The sequence below is a fragment of the Pelodiscus sinensis genome, chromosome 15 (assembly GCF_052426305.1).
Source record: "Pelodiscus sinensis isolate ZL-2025 chromosome 15, ASM5242630v1, whole genome shotgun sequence".
Lineage (NCBI taxonomy): Eukaryota > Metazoa > Chordata > Testudines > Trionychidae > Pelodiscus > Pelodiscus sinensis.
Window position 1 is genome coordinate 4,306,208 of NC_143066.1, and position 21,205 is coordinate 4,327,412.

The 21,205-nt window shown below is 56.2% G+C and overlaps 2 protein-coding genes and 1 long non-coding RNA gene across 6 annotated transcripts in view; 1 reads left to right on the forward strand and 2 right to left on the reverse strand.

The window, feature by feature from the left end:
- The window catches only part of DECR2 (2,4-dienoyl-CoA reductase 2), a 22,464-nt gene extending 13,544 nt beyond the window's left edge, over window positions 1-8,920 (reverse strand). For both annotated transcript variants that reach the window (XM_075899077.2, XM_075899078.2), the window contains exons 1-5: window positions 8,782-8,920; window positions 7,667-7,735; window positions 6,399-6,450; window positions 1,874-2,009; window positions 293-417 (exon numbers count right to left, since the gene is read on the reverse strand). In XM_075899077.2, coding sequence (XP_075755192.2) covers window positions 293-417; window positions 1,874-2,009; window positions 6,399-6,450; window positions 7,667-7,735; window positions 8,782-8,861 — 462 coding nt within the window. In that variant the 5' untranslated portion in view covers window positions 8,862-8,920. The remainder of the gene's footprint in view (window positions 1-292; window positions 418-1,873; window positions 2,010-6,398; window positions 6,451-7,666; window positions 7,736-8,781) is intronic.
- On the forward strand, window positions 8,760-19,143 carry LOC142818563 (uncharacterized). Of its 3 annotated transcripts, none has more exons than XR_012896085.2 (3): window positions 8,760-8,898; window positions 10,778-10,870; window positions 17,683-19,143. It is a non-coding gene; the product is annotated as an uncharacterized LOC142818563 (long non-coding RNA). The 3 variants fall into 3 exon arrangements; XR_012896084.2 differs by lacking the exon at window positions 17,683-19,143 and adding an exon at window positions 11,566-13,591; XR_012896083.2 differs by lacking the exon at window positions 17,683-19,143 and adding an exon at window positions 11,569-13,591.
- On the reverse strand, window positions 13,721-20,319 carry NME4 (NME/NM23 nucleoside diphosphate kinase 4). The gene is made up of 5 exons (XM_075899079.2): window positions 20,140-20,319; window positions 16,347-16,477; window positions 15,536-15,637; window positions 14,473-14,585; window positions 13,721-14,086 (listed from the first exon to the last, which is right to left on the reverse strand). Exons 1-5 carry the CDS (start codon window positions 20,276-20,278, stop codon window positions 13,966-13,968), a joined length of 606 nt encoding a protein of 201 aa, XP_075755194.1. The 5' UTR covers window positions 20,279-20,319; the 3' UTR covers window positions 13,721-13,965.
- Window positions 20,320-21,205: the final 886 nt, after the last annotated feature.

Sequence of the window (21,205 nt, forward strand, 5' to 3'; positions counted from 1 at the left end):
ATAAGTCCCTACGGAGCTGAAAGGAAAGGCACTAAGGCACAGTGTTACAATTAATACTTTCCTTGTTGTGTGTGCTGTAACAAAAGGTTAAAGAGATTTTTCAGTGGTGTTGGTACAAAAGCAGTCGCTGGCAATAGCAAGCCCTTGAACACGAGACCACACTTAACTGTTTATCGCTGTGTAACAAGCAAGGATTTCAGGAACAGCTTATCCATGCTAGGATCCGAGACCCTCTCCCATCCCCTTGCGATGGGCTCCCCAGCAGCATGTCCTCAGTACAGGAGGAACTTACCCGCAAGCATTTCTCATAGAGCACTTTGGAGACATTGAAGGTGCCGAGGGTGTCAATGTCAATCACTGTTTTATAGGCATTGAAGGACAAAGCGCTGGCTGGGCACAGGAAGTTACCAGCAGCATCTGGAGACAGAGAGCACCCAGGGAACAGTCAGTGGGAAGCAGGGAACCTATTACCAGGTGGGTTTAGGGCGCTGCTCCCTCCCTTCCTCTGCAGCAGGACACGGAGAGTGTGCATGTGCAGGAACGGTTCACTATACAGAGAACATGGGGTCTGCCGAGATCACCAACCCAGAGCCACTCTGACCCAGGCTGCACTTCCCACTGGCTCCTGGCATGGATGGCTCCAGTTCCTCAGTTCAACCTGCTTATGCTGCCTTCACATTAGTTCGCTAGAGACATTTTGAAGAGTGCCCCTAGGGCCTCTGCCATACTGGTCAGGGAAGGCCCCTAAGGCGTACAGCTCCTGCTTTGGAGTCCCTAGCAGAGCAGCCAGCTGCACACAGGCCTCTCAGGCAGAGACTGACTTGTACATACAGTGGGTGAAGGGCTCATTGTTCAGAGAGAAGCAGTGTCTCCAGGCACCACCGCCGCCGCCTCTGAGGAAGAGTGTCAGTGGGACAATTGGGTATCAAAGGGCTGGCGGCAACCAAATTCCACATCAGCCAAGCAGAGGCTTCTTGAATTGATGCTTATGTGGGCTACCCAGTGTGGGGTACAGTCAAACAGAGATGAATGGAGAACCCTGCTGGGTTGGGAATGAGGTTTGCCTGCCTCCGACCTCGCTTCATTTTCTGCTCAGGGCCGTCCTTAGGATTTACAGGGCCCTACGCAGTACTATTAAACTGATGCCCCTACGCCCGATGGCACCCGAGGGTGGGAAAGGGGTGACAATTTTTTTAGAGATGTGATTTTATAATCTTCAGCAACACACTAATGAAGTGTTGTAAAGCACATTTTAAACTAAGGCCTGTTGATTAACACTGTCAATAAAAAACAGACAGTATAGACCTGGGGTTCGCAAATGCCTGTGAAATGGCTTCATTCCCACTTGCATGGCTCTTTCACAAGAGCAGTGTCTGCTAATGGCTCTGGCAGGCTTTGTCACTGTTAAGTTGACTAGATCCTCTCTGGGGTAGCAGAGCCACAGAACACAGGGATAGGAAGCGGTGGATGGGTGGACATTACGACCCAGTGGTAACCCACATTTCCAGCACTTATGCAGCTGCATATTGGCAAGGACAGTTCTGTTTCTGGTAGACATTTTTTAGTTCGCTACCTCGCTGGGACCTGTATTCCCAGACTCATGTCACTTGGCACTGCAGGATCCTATGTGGCTATGAACACAAAATCTTCGCCTAGAACACAGCAACCTTCCTTCTCGCCTGGAATCCTGTTTCCAGAGGAACGAGCATTGAGACAATGGCATGCACGCCAGCGATGTGCCTCGACATTAACAGAATACCCTCTCCAAGGCAGATGGAGGCAAATTTCTTCCTGACCCTCAGTTGGTGAGGACTGTTCCCTGAAGAGGGTTTGTAAGATCCTGTCACTTCCCCCGACTTTGCAAGCAACTCACTGTTAACGAGGATGTCAATTCGCTCAAACTCTTTCAGAGCCTCATCTACTGCTGCCATGATGGTTTGGGGCTGCCGGACATCTAGAGAAAGAGGCAGGCATCGCTGACCAGTGGCAGTCTCTAGTTTCTTGGCAGCCTGGAAAAGAGAAAAAGATTTTGTATTAGTGGGGATCCTGGCTACCCTCCTGGTGCATGGTGACATCACATAGAAGGACCCTCCATTCCTGTAACGACTTGGGGCAGCTGTTTATGCTGTTAAACAGCTGTCTTGTCCCACCACAGAGGTAGCTGCATTTTGATGGTGGATGAAGTGATTCTTGTATGTAGCTATAACCTATAAATTACTCTTAAGAGCATCAAGGCTCTGCTGGAAAGATCACAAAAGGAATGGGCGTTCAGTGCCGGGCACTCTATTATCAGAGAGAGACTGACACATTAAAGGGAGCCACAGGAGAAGCAACAACACACAACAAAGAGGCTGCAAGTGCTGGCTTACACTGGAAGACAGAGCTAAAATGTAAGCATGGCTAAATGATGGCTAATGGGGATGTGTTAAAAGTCTGCAGTACCCGAAGGGCGTAAGGAGAGGAATCGCTTAGGCTGGGGATATAACTGGAAGCAATAGAACAAAACCCAGAAAAGTAACATGTAGGCTCAATAAAAGCTTCCTAACAGCAAGATCTACCAGACTGCGGAAGCATCATTGCCCGGCTCATTTGAACTGGGACAAACCCGGCGGACAATGCTGGGCTGCTAGATCTTTTCATCTCCAACTCCTCCGTTTCATTGCCAAGTAGGAGTCATCAGTTCCTTTTGAGCAACACCGACGATGGGATTTTCTGTGTACTTCCTACCCTCCTCCCACGGGTAAACCTCCAGAGAAATCTCATCGAAAATCTCTCACAAGCCATTTGCTAAGAGACAGGCTCAAAGCTTCAGCAGAAGACACAGAACTAGCATCCATTAAATACTTTCAACAGATGTTATTATCATAAGGGTTAGCAGCATAGTTCTTCCTAAATTGCACCGCTGTGCAGCTTCCCATTAAGCCCCCCCATGCAAGAGGTTCAGGGCTGCTGGGGGAAGAAATCCCTCTCCCCAAGCCATGAAGCTCTCACTAGTCATGATTTTATAGACTTCTATCATATCCCCTCCCCCCTTAGTTACAGAATCAGAACATGAAGAAATCTCAGATCAAGTCCAGCCCCTGTACTCATGGCACGGTCAAGCACCAGACCATCCCCAACAGATGTTTATCTAACCTGCTCTTAAAAATCTTGGATAAAGATTCTACAACCTCCCTATGCAATTTATTCCAGAGCTTAACCATCCTGACAGTTAAGAAGTTTTCCTAATGCCCAACCTAAACCTCCCTTGCTGCGATTTAAGCCCATTGCTTCTTGTGCTATCATCAGATTAAGGAGAATTGGTCCAGCTGGACCAATCACAAACAACATGCAAGAGCATCTGTAGGTGACTGCAGCCTGCTCTGGCTTTCACCAGCCTTAGTAACCTTTACCAGGAGATCCCAACAGACTGCTAGGCCCAGAGTTGTCCCCAGAAACGTGTGTCTTATACTGTCCAGCTCTCTCCTGAACAGGCCAAATGTATGAAGTCTGTTACTCCTTGACGGGAATAATATACACTAGCTTGTTATCTTGGTTGCCAGGATACTTCAAGTTAAATACACTGGATTAGATTCAGTAACAGAAACAGGTTTATTAACCTCAAGGAGAGATTTCAAGTGAGTACGAGCAACAAGCATAAAAGTCAGAACTGATCACAAGAAAAGAGACAAAAGCATTTCTAGTGCCTGGCTTAAGTTATATTAGAGTCGAAGCAGAAGTTTCTCACCACATGTTTCCAACAGCAACATGCCAACTCCTGCCAGTTAATGGTGAGAGATGCCATTTCTGAGTCTGCCTCATGACAGAACTCAAGTGTCAGGATCCCGAGCAGCCCATCCAGGGTGGCCAGAGCTCCTGCTGGAAGAGAAGCTTCTCCTCCTCTTCCCATCTCCCTGCACTGTCCTGGCTCAGCCCTCCGCCCCGTCCCACTACCTTGTTGGGCACACATTGTTTTGGGGAGCCGCTTCAAGACTTCTCTTCTGCCAGAGCTGGATAATGCCTCTCCTGGCAGCTGCCTGGAGCTCACCTTCCACCAGCACCACCTCCTCATTTCCCCAAGGTTCCCCTTCCTGCTTTGGAAGCTGCTGCTTCTGTGCAGGAGCAAGGCAGAGTTAAGATTCATCTCCTCCAGTCAATGGTTTCCAGCCAATGGGAGCGGCAAGATACTGCTGGGGATGGGGGCACTGCATGAAGCCTCTCCCCCCCCCCCTTCTCCGTGGTCTCGTAGCACTCAGAGAAGCACACATGGCCCCTGCAGCTGCTGCTCTGAGCACTGTGCAGAGGGGTGAAAGAGGGGGTGGGGCAGAGAGCCTGGCTGAGGTTCCCACTGAGCTGTGGGCCACATGTAGCCCGCGGACCATATTTTGCTCATCCCTGCTCATATGATTCATTCAGCCCTAAAGGTTCTTTGCCCAGCCATTTCCATGTCTCCTCCAGCAGCTCCTGAGCCTGCAGATCCCTCTCCCTGCCATGTGTCTTTCCTCTCTGTATCTTTCCTCACCATACTATTTCTCTCTTCCTCTCTCTCCCCCACCATCCTCCCAGGGCAGATGGCAGGGCTGAGTTGGGAGACTGCTCATGGCTAGAGTCGGGCAGATCAGGCTGGACCCAAAAAGGAAATCCCTAAAGTACAGTTGGGGCTCCCATATTTTCAGGCTGGATCCTGCAGCTCATCTTCCCCTACTCCAGGCCCCAGCTGGGGGACAGATCCTACAGGGAATGTTCTGCACACAGATGCTTGCCTGCAATCACAGCTGCTGGAAAGCCAGCAAGGTACTGGCAGACCACAGAGCCAGGCTGCCCTTGATCTACATGCCACCTCTCCTGAGGAGCCACAACTTTGGCAGAGCCCTACATGCTGCTGCTGTGGGAAAAACCAAGGCGTGGAGCCAGTGAGCATGGGGCAGGTGAGGGAACGAGGAAATGGACAGAGCCTATATGCTCCTCAGCTATAGCAGCATCACCATGAGCAAGGTGAGAACAGCTTCACCCCCTGGTCTGGGGAGGTAGGGCTGCTGCCTTTGCCCCTGACAGTTTCAGGACTTTTTTTTTTTTTTTTTTAAAGCTTGTTGGCCTTTCTACCTTCCCACAGCAACTTCAAACAATTAACTAAGTGCAAATCACAATGAGCTGATATATGCACATGACTTGCCATGTTGCCAACTCTTGCAATTTTAGCGCAAGTCTCACAACATTTGATGTTTCTTTTTAAGCCCAGCTCCTGGAGTCAGGTGATTTCAAGAGACTCTCAGAAATACATTATAAGGAAGTTTCCAGCTCTCACAATTGCAGAAAAAAAGTTTGAAAACATGACTTAGTGACCCAAAAGGCAAATACAAGAACGAACCCAACATTCAGTACTTTTAAAAATCTTGTGGTTTTTTTTTTTTAGCCCAACTCACGATTTTTCAATTGCTCAGTTTTGCAATGCCACACAGCTTAAGCAGCCCATCAGTTACCCCAATTCCCTCCCTAGAATAAAGATCCAGACCCAAACTCTCTCAATGAATTCTATGCAGGGTGAAGCAGATGCTGATTTACATTGTATGTTCTGCAGTTACTTTATGAATCTGCATGAAAATTAGCCACTCACAATTAGAGGCTTGATTCAAGTGAAATAAAATAAAGCTCAATTTAACAAACTTGTTCAGTTTAAGGCATCTTCCTCACTCCTAGTTAAGTCTGAGAGGCCTTTTTCTTTCTCTGCTTTCTAGAATTTTATTCTTTCTATCTCCCTTCCAAAAAAACCTCTGCTAGGTCCTATGTAGTCCATCCTCAATGAAAGATTAGTCCTTACTGTGTACTGGAACCCAGGATATCTGAGTCCCATTCCTAGCTCTGCTACTAGTTCAACTGGATAATCCTGAGCAAGCCACTTCCTTTCTGTGCCTCAATTTCTCCATCTGTAAAATGGGGATAATGATACTGCCTCTCCTCCCCCCCTTGAGATCTATGGATGGACATTTTGAGAGTTCTATGAGAAAAAAAAAGCACTGTGAGATCTATGGATGGAAATCACTTGACAAAGCTAGGTAGTGGTGCAATTACAACTGATTTTTCCAGTGCTTCATCCAGTCCTGTTGCAAATAACTCAGGCACTGAAACTTCCACCACTAACTTTGGAAGACTAATCCAAAATGCAACAGATTTCACCAAGCGGAGGCTTAGCCTAGCCTTATCCTAATACTCCTTGTTATACCCACTCAGCTCACTTTCAGTTCCAGGCACCTCGGTATCTGATCAGGCTCCAAAATGTGCATGGAGAGGAAAGAGTGAAATGTGTTAGGTATTTAGTACACCATGCCTTACTGCCCCTATTTTAGTCTGGGGTCTCTGGACATATGCAAGAATGTTCTTGGATCTCCAGTTCCTACTCCACCAGACTCCCAGCTACTCACCTCAGTTACTCTCTGCAAGTTCCTGCTGGCAATGATTGTACTGCAGCCATGCCTGCAAAGAAACCCCAATGGGGACATTGAATGCTTCATACAGATCTCAAACAGCTCATTTCAAAATGCGTATAGCTACTGTCACACCCACAGTCCCTTTGTAAACCAGACGCTGAGCACTGCTACAGGAATGCCTCAGAATTTCTCACCACGGTGTGTTCAGGGGCAGGAGACAGTTTAAACTCACTTCTCTTTTCTATAGTGCTTGATGTGCCTGCCCCACAATGGGCACCTGCAAAGGTACGTTGGCTCCCTCTTTCTTTCTGAAAGATCTAGTCTAGCTCACACAGAAGTTACAGGTGAGATGCAGGAATCACTGGGTGAGGTTGTCCGGCCTGTGTTATGCAGGTCAAACGACATGATCAGAATGCCTCCTTCTGGCCTAAAATCTGTGTGTCAGTAACTATGCATATGGGGATTCATCATCTGAAAAGAGTACAACCAGAACTTGTAGAAAAGAGAGGCTGACCGAGTCAGCATGGAAGTGAATTCAGTGTTCAATTCATAGCATGCTCATGTTCAATTCTACCCAAGTAATGAGACTGTTACAAGGGCTACCAAGAGTAAAGGTACTATTACTCAATTATTCTGGAGAACGATCAGATTATAGTAACTTGTCCCGAATGCTAGGAGAGGAATGGCCAACAATGGCAGACATTTGTTAGAATTTAATTTATCATCAACAGTACGTTCAGTGCACAAAAGGAAAGACTTAAATATGCTAGATGTTTAACATGACCAGGGAAGTCTCTCTCGGCATTTAATACAATCTAAGGACCAGGATCTGAAAGACAGGAATGGAACACAAGCATTCCTTCAATCATCCATCTTGCTAATGGAATGGCTCCTCTCTGGACCGGCTATCCATGTCCAAATACACAAAGGATACAGCACAGATATCCTGGAGTGATTTTACTTTGTTTTTCAGATAATATTTGCTATGAAAGTAAATGAGCACTAACTGTTTGAACATGAAAAGCTGCAGTGGAAATCACAAGATCATGCCACAATCTATTGAGAGAGGACATTTACAAAAATTAAAGGTAGGCTTTTCCAAAGGGCTAGCTCAGGAATCAGACAAAAGTTATACAGATGGAAATCCCTATTTTCTCTGGGCTGGCTCAGCAAAAAGAGGGAGCTGGGGAACATGAAAGTAAAGCAAGCAGACCAGGGGTTAGCTGAGAACAAAACTGTCAAGGAAGATCAGAGATCCATACCTCATGAAAACTTCCGCTACACGGAATCCAATCCCAGAACCACCTCCAGTGATGAACGCAACTTTGCCCCTGTCAGCAAAGGAAGGAAAGCCATTCAAAGCCAAACTCTTGCACATGGAATTAATGAGTCAGTCATGGAGGGCAGCACTGATCAAAGGCATAGAAATGAAAGGAGGTGTATGCACAGCAGCCTCAAGGGTGCAACCGAAAGCCCACCCCCTGGAGTTCCACAGAGGGCAGCTGGCATGGGGGCTGCTTTAGGAAGCAGATCTGACACTAGTACCCACCATGTTAAATTATAACAGGACCAGGATACTTAATCCCAGACTCCTGAATACAGGGGCCAGTTCACAGGCTCCTGAAGCAGCAATGCCCATCTTTTCATCTGCAGAAATCCCTTCCATCAGATGGGCAGGTCCTTCCCTAGCGACAACCATTCTGGCTGCGTCTACACTGGCAAGTTTTTCCGCAAAAGCAGCTGCTTTTGCAGAAAAACTTGCCAGCTGTCTACACTGGCTGCTTGAATTTGTGCAAGAGCACTGAGGATCTGATGTAAGATTGTCAGTGTTCTTCCGCAAATACTGTGCTGCTCCGTTCGGGAAAAAGCCCTCTTGCGCAAACGTATTTGCACAAAAGGGCCAGTGTAGACAGCTCAGATTTGTCTTGCACAAAAAAGCCCGGATGGCGAAAATGGCGCTTGGGGCTTTCTTGCGGAAAAGCGCGTCTGGATTGGCACCGACGCTTTCCCGCAAAAAGTGCTTTTGCACAACAGTGCCCGTGCGGATCCAGACGCGCTTTTCCGCAAGTGCTTGTAACGGGAGAACGTAAAGCGTGTGCGGAAAGTCGGGCCCGTCCAGACGCAGCCACAATGAGCCCGAGGGGCCGACGGGCTCCACCCGCCTGCACCAAGGTGCGAGGAGTCACCTGCCCCGCGGGGGGGGGGGGGCGCTCTGCTCTAGGGCGCATGCGCAAGCCGGGCCCCGCCCCCCGCGGCTTCCGAGCGCTCCCCCGAGGCGGCAGAGACCCGCGCGAGGGGGCGGGGCGCCAGGCAGGGGCTCGGGAGCCACGTCACCCCGCCGTGCCTCAGTTTCCCCTGTAAGCGGGGCCGCGCTCACCGCAGGAGCCGGGCACTGAAGAGCGGCGCGTAGTCCGGCAGGCAGTCGTCCGTGTCCACGTCCGGCGGCGGTTGGGCCATGGCAGCGCGCGCCGCCCCGGGGCAGCCCAGGCTCGGGGTAGGGGCGCGCGGCTACGGACTCTGCCCGCTCGCGCCTCGCGCCTGCGCCCCCGACTGCTGCGCGCGGGGCACGCCGGGAGTTGTAGTCCGTTCCGGGAGGGGAGGGGTGTATGTGCGCGCGCGGGGTTTCTCGCGACGCATGCGCCCTGCTGCGCGCGAGGCAGTGTCCGAGGGAGCCGAGAGCGGGGGGGCGGGGGGGGCGGGGCCGGGCTGGTCTCCGGCAGGCGGCGGGGCGGGGTCAGCGCACATGGCCGGTGGGAAACTGAGGCACGGCGCGCGCCGGCCCAGGCTCCCCGCAAAGCGCCCCCAGGTGGCGCGTGGGCTGCGATGGCTTCGTGCCCAGGAGCCTGGGCGGCCGCAGGGACAGCGACCAACGGGGTGGGCCAGCCGGAGGGGAGCGCGGAGCCGGGGCCTCCCCCTTTCCCGGGGCCGAGCCGGGCCGGGCTGCGGGCTCCTCTGGCAGCAGCACCTGCTCCAACCAGTGTTCCCGCTACGCCTTTCCTTCAATGTGCTCAATAATTTTATGGGCACCAAGGCATGTGCCAATGGGCACCACCCCTGGAAACACAAATCTTAGCTGTGGGCACATGAGAATCACAGGGGCCCAGCTTGCAGGGAGCCAGGCTCCAACCCCAGACCCTTGGGCAAGGAGGGATCCTGCCCCAGAGACACAGCACCAGTTTACAGAGGCTCATATTTGCAATATAGTGTCATGCCTACTTAGCTGATATTGCACCGCCTAGTGCATGTACACCACACCACTAACACCTGTCTGAGAGGGAGCTGCCTTAGTGTGTTTAGTAAAAACAACCAGGAGTCCTGTGGCACTGTAAAGACTAATACACGTATTAAGGCATAATCTTTCGTGGGTTTGTTTATGCCCTAATACATTTGTTAGTCTTTAAGGTGCCACAGGACTCCTGGTTGTTTTTACTGACAGGCGGCTGCTCATTACCAACACATGACAGCACTCCTGCACATCAAAGGATGTGCCATACTCAAAATTAAATGCCTTGCATGTTCAGAAGCTTCAGGGAGTAGCTCGGTTAGTCTGTTACAGAAAAAAACAACAAATGGGCTGGTAGCACTTTATAGACTAACAAAACATGTAGATGGCATCATGAGCGTTTGTTAGTCTATAAAGTGCTATCAGACCATTTGTTGTTTTTTTCAAAATTAAACGGCAGATAAGGTGCAGGGTATAACTGTCTGCATTGCATTGTAGCCACAACATTAGAGAGAAATCCTCAATTCTTGTGGCAATTGCCAGAGCATCTTTAAGGACCACAAGAGTTTAAGACTGTATTTGTTTTCTGATTGCTCCAGCAACAAGGTAGCACCTAAGACCATCCTCGGAAGTGTGTGTGAGGGGGGAGGTGGAGCAGTTTTAACAGATACACACCATCTATTGGTTGAATCACAAAGCTTTTCCTGCACCATCTGGACTTTCCTTTTCATCCAAGACCCAAATATGCATGAAACAACTGGAAGATGTGTTACTTCTTGTCACATCTTGACTTGCATGATTTGTATAGGAAATTAGACACAGTGTATTTAATCAGCTTCACTGCAATAGGTAAAGCATAACAACAGTAACAAACTAATACCACCTCGCTCTTCATCTCGCACGTTTCAGCAGTAGATCTTCAAGTGTTTTACATCGTTATAGCCCCATTTTACAAATGGGAAAACTCGTATAGAATGGTGAAGGGATTTGCCCATCAACAGTAAGCCAGTGGCCGACCCAGGAACAGAACCCTGCCCTATCACTAGGCAACACTGCCTGCCCAATCTAATGTAATATGTATTTGTTATGCTCATTGACACACAGGACTTAGATGAGCTGATCACGTGTGTCTTCTTTCTCCTCCCATCAGGCCCATACCAGAACCTCTAGGAGCTGTTTTAGGAAAATCCATGAAGACAAGAAATTAATACAATCCCTGACCTACCAAAGAGTCTGATTTGAGGTTAGTAGCTGTCATTCAAATATCCCTCGGCTTTGTTTCCAGTGGGAACAACCACATTGCTGATTTTCACGTGGTCTCCGTCTTTACATGCGGAGGTGTCATGGGATGTAACCCTCAGCAATGGGTTTCTTTTTTCCCTTACTTTCTCTCGTGCTGGGAGGAGGGCTGTATAGTCTAGCATGACCCTGAACAAAACAGATTCGTGATCCAGAGAAGGGCCCAGATCTGAGCAATCCCAGCCTTTGGGAAAGGAATCTCACCTTCCCAAGTGCCGCGATGAGAACGTGTTTAAGACGTAGAGGTGGGGGAGGGGAGGGCTTAGAGAGGTCACTCTGCTTGGTGATTGATCTGAGCTGGCCTGCGCTCTGGCAGCAACAGATGCTGGCTGCTGCAGTCTCAGGCACAAGGAAGCCGGACTCCCACTTACTTGGCTCGCTCGTGGGGCTGCAGCCAGGATCTGGGGCAAGGAGGAGGCCTCCGGGGCCGCGTGAGTGGTGGGAATTCATTCGGTCACTCGAGGGAGCATGAAAGCGGGAGGTGCAGTGGGGTTTCCAGGCCTTGCAAGGGGGCAAAGGGAGACTGGCTCGCTGGCCCGTTGTGGGATGGTGGATGAAGGGGGGTGTCAGGACGGCATCTAAGAGGCGTTTCAAACCACAATGCCTGAAAGCAGCAGCATTTTCCCTTTCCTGCCCCAGCAGCACCTGGTGCTAATCACCAGCCCGGCTCAGAGCGCCCATCATAGCTCAGGTGGCCCGCACTGCGCACTCAACAGGCCCACCGTGGATGTGAGCAAGGGATACTGTGGAAAAGACAAAGGGGTCTCCTGCCTATCTGGTGACAGCAGAAATCTGCAGCAGCAGCACATCCCCTGTGACACAAGGAGCCTTGCAACAGATCACAAGACGGCGTATCACCCCGCGGCCACGGCCAAATCCTCATCGGCGGCACTGAACCACCAGGCCCCACTGAGACACCTCCAGGCTCAGCCTCACAGAACTGCCCTCCGACTGGACTGGGGGAAGGGGCTGGGGGGATTAAAGGTGGCTGAGTGCCCAAGCAGCAGAAACCACTACAGGGCAGACAAGCACCATGCCCCCACGTTACCACTGTCCCAGGAAATGCTGGAGGCCCTGGAAGTATTGTGGGATGTTTTGTGGACTGGAAAATCAAGTGGAAAACCACATGGTCTTATAGAATCATAGAACCATAGAGCTGGAATAGACCTCAGGAGGTCATCAAGTCCGGCCCCCTGCTCTAGGCAGCACCAATCCCAACTAAATCAACCCGGCCAGGGCTTTGTCAAGCCGAGACTTAAACACCTCTAGGGATGGAGACTCCACTACTTCCCTAGTAACCCATTCCAGTGCTTCACCACCCTCCTAGTGAAATAGTTTTTCCTAATATCCAACCTGGACCTCTCCCACCACAACTTGAGCCCATTGCTCCTTGTTCTGCCATCTGCCCCCACTGAGAACAGCCTCTCCCCATCCTCTTTGGAACCTCCCTTTGGGAAGTTGAAGGCTGCTGTCAAATCCCCCCTCACTCTTTGCTTCTGCAAACTAAACAGACCCAACTCCCTCAGCCTCTCCTCGTAGGTCATATGCTCCAGCCCCCTAATCATTTTGGTTGCCCTCCGCTGGACCTTCTCCAATGCGTCCACCCACATCCTTTTTGTAGTGGGGGCCCAGAACTGGACACAATACTCCAGATGTGGCTTCACTAGAGCTGAATAAAGGGGAATGACGACATCTCTGGATCTGCTGACAATGCTCCTCCTAATGCAACCTAATATGCCATTAGCCTTCTTGGCTACAAGGGCACACTGTTGACTCATATCCAGCTTCTCATCCACTGTAACCCCTTATTTTGCACTCGTGTGGTCAATGTATCGCTTAAAGCAGGCAACTGCCCGGGATCCTAAAGCATGTTAGTCCAGCCAACGCTCAGAAGGAAAGGAATCACAGACCCCCAACCGTCTCTGGATCGACCGATCGTAAATCTTTCCATGCCGGACTAGGTCACTAAGCAGGTTGCAGCCAACTACCATCAGCAGCAGTGTTCCCTCTTCATTTTTCCATTCATGTGCAGAATCAATTTTGGTGTGTGCACCGAGGCATGTGTGGCTGTGCACCACAAGTAGAAAGACAGGCTGCCAGCTGTGGGCGCTCTGCCAATCAGCTGGGCAGCACCTGAATCTTTCCTGGGTGGCCGCCCAAGTGCACGGCTTATAGGGAACACCGCCCAGCAGTATCTGACTTTGGCCAGTCTCCATTTGGCAAAGTTTCATAGCACCGGGGGGACGCATGACCCAGGCTGACTCTGTTGGTTCCAGTTGATGGAGCTGTCCCCAGAGCCGCAGGATGGGCAGCCTCTGCTCCTCACCCACAGCCCGCCAAGCTCTGTCCTATCCATCCTCCCGCTCAGCCTCTGCTCCTCACCCACAGCCCGCCAAGCTCTGTCCTATCCATCCTTCCGCTCAGCCTCTGCTCCTCACCCACAGCCCGCCAAGCTCTGTCCTATCCATCCTCCCGCTCAGCCTCTGCTCCTCACCCACAGCCCGCCAAGCTCTGTCCTATCCATCCTCCCGCTCAGCCTCTCTCTCTCCAACCACTAGGGTGCGTTGCCAAACAGAGATCAGCTGCTGCTGCATGCCTGGCTGTGTGGCACTCAGCGCCACCCACCAGGCTCCCCGATGGGTCCTCGCTAGTGGATCTGGGGAATATCAGGGCTTCAGACTGGGCTGTCCCATGGCTACTCGGCTCCTGCAGCATGTTACAACAGAGGGGATTGCTGGCCCCACCCTCACCCCCCAGAAGGGCAAGAAGGAGGAAGAGAAACCGGAGTCACATCTGTAACCAATTGGGTTTTAATGTGAACCCTTCAAGGACTTACACCCATTGTTCTTCCTTTGCGCACAGCGGCTCCCCAAGGGCTCACTGGCACTACGGTGAGGAGGCAGCAGGGCGAAGGAAGCAAGGCTTTCGCCCTGCCGCGCCAGGCCGGTGGCGTGCTGGCGGGGCCCGAGGAGCTACAGAAGGCAATGCGCTGTCAGAGGTAGTAGATCTACGGCCAGGCCCGGTGGCCAGGAGAGGCCCTCAGAGCTGGTAAGTGTTGCTGTAATCGCAGCAGGCCCAGTCCACCAGCTCGCTGCTGTGAAACCACAGACTGATCTCCCGCTGGGCCGTCTCCACAGAGTCGCTGGCATGGACGATGTTCCTGCGGCCAAGAGACGCCCGTGTTCAGAGGGCAGACGGCAGCCTCCAGGGCAGAGCTAGGGTGCCCTTGGGGACTCGGTCCTGCCGCCAGGACCCTTCCCCTGGCCTCCGGCCACCACAGGCGAGCGATAAGCCCAAGTCATAGACTTGGTCACTGGAGCCTTACTTCAGTGCCTGGAGTTTCATAGCGACCCTCCTGCGAGTGCCCCCCCTCGCCCCACGCCACTGGGATGGGGCAACCGGCCCTCCACAGGAATGCTCTCCAGGAGGCTCCAGACAGACGGGTCCAGATGCCAGGGGACTGCCAAGGAGGTTCAGGCCTGCTGGGGCCCCTGGCCCTGCCCAGCATGCCAGAGCCAAGGCTGGCTGGCTCCGTGCACTTCGTACCTGCTGACGTGGATGCTGAAATCTCCCCGGATCGTCCCCGGCTTGGCTTCAGCGGAGTCGGTATCGCCCACCATGGCCCTGGACGTCCGGACCACGTTGTAACCTTCCCACACCTGCAATAACCAGGCTGCGTGAGCCGAGGCGGGTGCTGCTCAGAATCCCCTGGGGGGACAGAACTCGACTCCGGTGGCCAAACCAGGTCGCTACTTCAGGGCTGATCCGTGAAGCAGCGCGCGAAGCCGGCTGGGCCCCGCAGACTGGGGCTGGGGAAGGCAGGGGTCACCTGCGACCATACTGCGCTCCTCATCCCATCAGACCCCGCCTGCCCCGGGTGGAAGAAGCAGCGCGGGCGCCCAGCCAGGCAGGAGGCGGGGAAGGCCCTGCCAGACGGAGCCAGCGCAGAGTCCTGGCCTACACAGGCAGCACTGGCACTCCGGGCGCCGGTATGGGGAGGTGGAAAAGAGCAAAGGCAGCATGATGTGCAAGGGGGAGAAACCAAACTGCAACCAAGGCAGAAGCCTTCAGGGCTGAGCAAGCGGCAAAGCGCCTGGGCCAGGGCTAGGGGCTGTCGTCAGCACAGGCCCTGCTGGTCCCTGGGGCGCGGGGGTTCCGTGGTGCTGGCACTGGAGCTGGCGGGGGTGAGCACACAAGGCTGCTCACCTCACTAGCCGATTCCCCTGCTTGAGCGGGGTGGGCGCTGGGACCCGGCCCAGCACAGGAAGAGCCCGGCCCCCCGTACTGCGCGGGGCGGGGAGCATTCTCCACTCGGACTTGGGCAGCGAAAGGGGCCGGGGCTCCAGCAGTCGCTGGTGTAACTGACGCGGCACGTGGAGAGGGGCCGGGGGCTCTAAGCTGCCAGCCCTGCAGGGGCCAGGCTGGGCACTGGATCTGGGCTCTAGAAAGCAAAGGCCCAGAGAATGTGGATCCCAGGCCAGAAGGGGCCGGGAGAAAGCAACAAGGGAACCAAAGCAATATCCTCCACTTGCACCCCCTGCATCAACCCGCCCCCGCACCCAGTGACTCTAAACAGCAGCGCATGCGCCAGCTGGGCTCACGGCCTTACCATGGCAACCACCGGGCCCGAAGTCATGTAATGGATCAGCGCCGGGTAGAAGGGCTTCCTCCGCAGCTCATGGTAATGCTCTGCCAGGATCCCCTCGTTGGCCTGAAAGGAAGCGGGGACCCCAATGGGAGAAGCAAGCCCTGAGCCCCGGTCAGAGGGAAATCAATGCCTCTCCCTGCCGCCAGAAGAGAGAATTCATCAGGCAGCTCCCAGGGTCCCCTCTCCCCCTTCCCTGCCTCTTGCCGCCCAGGCGGCTGCGTGCCAGTGGGTCCAAGGCACGGCCAGAAATCAAACTCCATTCTTGTGCAGTGGCCAAGGGGGGTCTCCCCATTTGGGGAGGTCAGCGGAGACAGGGCTCACGGACAGAGATGGCCTGGAGAACGCAGCCGAAGCCCTAGCGGGCTGGCTCATGCCACGAAGCAGCCCTGGGCTCCGGCGCAGGTGGCCTGGAATAGCAGGGGGCGGCTGGGCAGGTGGGGATGGAGGGGCAGCCCCGGGAGCTGGGGCTTGCAGGGCTGTGGCAACGGAAGCCAGGCAATGCAGAGGGAGCGGGGCTGCACCCCGCAGTAGTGGAGCACAGGCAGCCTGGGCTGCGAGATGCCAGTGGGAGACGCACACACTGGAGGGGAACGCAGGGACGAACTGCAACTCTTGGGGAAGCTCGCAGAGCTCCTGGCCAGCACGACCCAGCTTAGGCCAGCGCCGGTCCAGTCCAGGCCATGGTTTAACGAGTCGTCCCCCCGCCCCGCCATGTGGCTGGTCTGTCCAGGTCTCCAGTCGCTGGCCCCAGCACCGAGCCCCACGCAGGTACCTGGAGCAGCTTCATGCCAACTAGCTTGAATCCACGTCTCTCAAAGCGCTTGATCACGTCACCCACCAGCCTCCTCTGCACGCCGTCCGGCTTCACCGCCACCAGCGTCCGCTCCTGGACCCCGGGGATCCCTGAGGGAGAAGGGCAGGTTCCAGGGCGCCCTGCAGCACCCGGCCGAGCAGGGAGCCAAGTGCCACGCTCGGACCCCAGGGGCCGGCAGCATTCCCAGCACTATCGGGGCTTTGCTGCCTGGCCGCAGCTGGGCACTGCAGGGTGGGCAGGTGTCCCCGCCAGGGTTGGCTCCCCAGGGATTGAGACAGGTGCTTGGCAGCTCTGGGGACTGAGGAACAATTGAAGGTCTCTGAGCCCTTTGGAAATGCCCCGGGGGCACTGGGCAAGGCCGTGCGCTGATCCCAGGAGTGGTGGCAGCATCGACAGCGGCACACGGAGGGACTGGGCACACGTGGTCTGGAAGATCCGCACCGCCTCCTGCAGCCGCCCTGCAAAGCCTCTCCCAAGGCAGATGGTGCCGGGCACGCAGCAGTCGCCAGCACAGATCTCGCGGGCGTTAGTGAAAGGACGGGCCCAGCCAAGGGAATTAACCCCCCCCCCCCCCAGCTGCCTGCCACTGACTGACTGGGTGCCAGGTTCCCCCTCTGGAACGGGCAGGATGCTGAGCCAGTGGGACCAATGGGCGGACTCAGGGCGGAAAACCCTCTGGGACACTGGGCAGCCAGTGTCCTCTGCCTGTGGGCACCAGCAGGTCAGGGATGCCAGGGAGAGGGACGGGCCAGTGCAGCCGCCAGCCTGGAGACAAGCCCATGGCAGCAGCCCAGCCAGAGCACAGGGTGCCAACATCAGTCCTGCTCAGTGGGGAGTCGCAGCCCTGGGAGCTGGGCTCCGTTCCACCCCGCCCTGCCCCCGAGCCAGAGCGCAGGCCCCGGGAACTGGTTGTGAGAAAAGGCAAGCAGGGCCCCCCGGTCCTGGGGCTGACCAGCAGAAGTGACCTATGATGGGGCACCGGCCCTATCCCCACACTGTGGGATGGCAGAGCACTGCTCCGTGCCTCAACAGGGAGGAACTCAGATCTCTGACGAGCCGGGCGAGGCCAGAGATCCAGTCTGCGATCACGGCTCCAGACCGTGCCAAGTAGGCCAGGAGGCCAGAAAGGGTTAAACAATCCCAGGCCAAAGGACCCAGAGCCAACCGGCATGGAGGCAGGAGGGGGAAAGCAGACACACCGGAACTAAGGCCATTCAATGCTCCTTAGGCTAGAACTTTGAAATGCAAACCTGTCTCCTTAGAAATCAGAGGCAATACAAGTTCTCTCTTACAGATGCTGACCCTGTCAATAGACAGTTCCTGTCCATGCTATAGCTGCTGATTCAAGAGATCCAACAGGAATAGCAAGTTAGATGAATCTTGGGTGAAAAAATGTCCCTACCAAGATGTCTCTAACTAAAGTTTGTGGCAAACTGCTCAAGGGATACATGTGAATGACCTGATGTTTAATTACCAAGTGGCTACATTACAAGGCTGTTGGGGTCTTCTAGGGATCAGGCCTTTTGGATGGGATCCTTTTGGTCTCCGATCCCGGGGAAAGCTGCAGGCCATGAGAAATGAGACCCCAAGAGCCTCTTTCATGAACATTGACTTGCAGTCTCAGATCGGCTTGAGGTTTCGTACAGAACTCTAAGCCGCAAGGACGGAGGCCCGGGCGTTGGCTGGAGTCATCCTGGCTGTGGAGTTTGGACCAGAACCGCGGACTAAGTTCTAAAAGAACTATCTGCCACCACCAGCTCACCACTGCTGCGTGACTGAACTCGTGTCTGCATTTCTACCCACCCTTTAGCCAGCCCTTTTTTCATACAGTTAATGAGAACTGGCTGGGTTCGTGTATTTGGCGTAAGGGCTGAAATATTCAGTGCCCCCCAGCAACTGACGTGTCCAGTCCTTCAGGGTTGGTAGAACTTTATTTGGCTGGCGGGGGTGTCTGGCTGGTGACCTGAGGCTGGGGACTTTCCGGGCATTGCCTGGTTGGACTCGGACTCACCCATAAGGTCTCACAGATGCTGGTTTGTGCTGGCTCAGTGAGGATGAATATTGGAATAACCACCCGCTTTGGGGAACTGGCCGCCCCTTTTCTTACAGTGAGCTCAGCTGGCTGCCCTGGAGCCCTGTCTATCCCACAGGGCCTTTGCAGCAGGCGAGAACAGAGGGATCAGGTGTGGTGGTACCCAGGGCCTGTCACCCGTGGTGGCCCTGCAGCAAGGGAGATGCCCCCTAGCAATGGTGCGCGCCCCAACACAGACAGCACTTCGAGGGGGTAACGCCGGGGCCCCCACTCGATCCCCTGCTGCAAGCATGAACGCAGCTGAAAGAAAAAGCAAGCGGGGCTTTTCTGGAGCTGGCACTGCTGGCCATGCGCCAAATGCCGGGGGAGCCCAAATGGGGCTGGGGGGCCTTTTACCTAGCGACACCCCCTTGTGACAACTCGGAAAGGGATCGTGTGGGATCGCCACTGTTCCGAACACTCCCTCCTTCCTCCCGCAAGCGGGGAAAACAGTCTGGCCGCCTGCCCAGGGCACAGCACAGGGGGTCACACAGGGGCACCCGGCACCAGCCAGCTGGGACCCAGCTGAGCTGTCGCAGGCGGCCCAGATTGGAAACCCATCGGCTCCCACCGGGGAGGAAGGGACCAGCGCTCAGCACCCAACCCAGCTCGCCGCGCCGGTTACACTTTAACCCCAGCCAGGCAGCGTGGGAGCGGAATGTCACCAGCCGGCTGTGAGCATCAAGGAGAGCAGGATGGGGGGGCACTGAATAAGGGGTGGGGCGAATGGGGGGTGGGGCGGTGCAAAGCAGCAGCGGGGCTCGCTGGCTCAGGCCTGGAGCTCTAAGCAGCCCCCCACCCTGGGCCGGCAGATGCCCGGGGCTGCAGGCTGGGCAGGGCAGCGCGTCCAGCGGCACGGGAGCCCAAACACTGGAAGGGGCGGGGTTTCCCCAGCCACGTGCTGATATTGTTCTTCGACCCCCCCCCCCCCCGCTTTGTTGCGAGTTCTCAGGCAGCCCCGCACCCTCCTCTCGGCCAGAGGGCACATCCCGCCCGGCGCGGCTGGTCCCAGGCGGTCACCCCGGCCCGCTCCCGCCGGGCTCGGATGCCGCTGGGAGCGGGGCTGGGGGGGAGGGAGACTGTATCCCGGGGTAACCCCTGAGCCCCCCCGCGGGAGAGGGGCGCAGATGGGAGCGGGAGGGGCGGGGATGGGGGCCAGGGATTCCCGGACTCTGCGGGGACCGCAAGTGGAGTACCGGGCGGGGGGGAGCCTTGGGCGCTGCGGTGGGGGCAGAAGTGGGGATTGGGGGGGAAGCCCGGACCTGCGGGGGGGCAGAAGCGGGCATGGGGGGGCGGGCGCTGCGGGGGGGCGGCGGGGGGGGGGCCCGGGCGCTGCGGGGGGGCAGAAGCGGGCATGGGGGGGCCCGGGGGGGGGGGGGGGGGCCCGGGCGCTGCGGGGGGGGGCAGAAGCGGGCATGGGGGGGCGGGCGCTGCGGGGGCAGAAGCGGGCATGGGGGGGCGGGCGCTGCGGGGGCCCGGGGGGGGGGGGCCGGGCGCTGCGGGGGGGGCAGAGGCGGGGTGGGGGGGGGCCGGGCGCTGCGGGGGGGCAGAAGCGGGCATGGGGGGCGGGCGCTGCGGGGTCGGGGGGGCCCGGGGGCAGCTGGGGGGGCGGGGGGGCAGAAGCGGGCATGGGGGGCGGGCGCTGCAGGGCTCTTTGCTCCGCCTGCCCGCGGGACTCACCGGCGCTGTAGGGGCGCCAGGGGCCGGGTCCCAGGGAGCGGGCTGCGGGCGCCGCCTCCGGCTTGCGGCGCTCGGGGCCGGCCAGGCTGCGCGGGCCCTGCAGGAGGCTCCTGGCCACGCAGCGCTGCAGGAAGCCCATGGCCCGGCCCGCCCCTCGCAGCGCGGCGGGGCTCGGCCAGGCCCGGGTTATAGCCGGGCTCGCTCGGGGCCGGGCCGAGCCCGGGACAAGGGAGGGGCCGGGTTCCGCCCCACCCCTTAAAGAGGACGCGGCGCCAGCCCCACGGCCGGGCCCCGCTGCGCTGCGCTGCCTCCGCCCCGGGCCTGGCTCCTGCGGCCCGAAGTCCCGGTGATGGGCGCCGCACGGGGACCCACACTGCAGGGGCTTGGGTCTCACGCACCCAGGGGCAGGCCTGGAGGCCAAGGCAGGCCCGCTGGCGTTAAAGCATCGATAGCCTGGGACCACTTCCTAGCTGGCTCCTCCCCCCCCCCCCCCGATTTGCAGCCCGAAGTGGGGCCGGGGAGGAGGCGGCCCGGGGCAGAGAGCAGGTAGTTGGGAGGCGCTGGGGGGGGGGGGGGGGCCTGCACAGCAGACGGATGCAGTGCAGTACAGGGCATAGGAAACAGGGCATAGGAGAAAGGGGCTGGGGACTAGGCCGACCGATGGCAACAGGTGGCTTTTGATCGGCTGCCATGGTGCCTGCAAAGGCTGGAGCCCTGACTACAGTTCTTGGCCTGCCCCCGTAGCCTGTGACCTTCCAGGCAGGCAGGTGTCATCCCTCCCTCCCTCCCCTCTGAACTCTCTGGAGCTCTTCCCATAGCAGCTGGGGCTCTGCTCCCACCGACAAAACGCAGCCCCATCCCCCCTCCTCGAGGCACGGGTGCCTCTGCCCGCTTTGCATCAGTCCGGAGGACTCTGGGTAGGGCAGCCCCAGCTCACTCACCCTTCAGGTCTGTCCTCCCCCTGGCCGGGCCTTCCTCTCGCTGCACAGGTCACCGGGCGTGGCCTTCGCACCCCACTCAGCTTCAGCTTCCAGGCTCTGCCCCAGGGGCCCGAAGTTGCACAGAA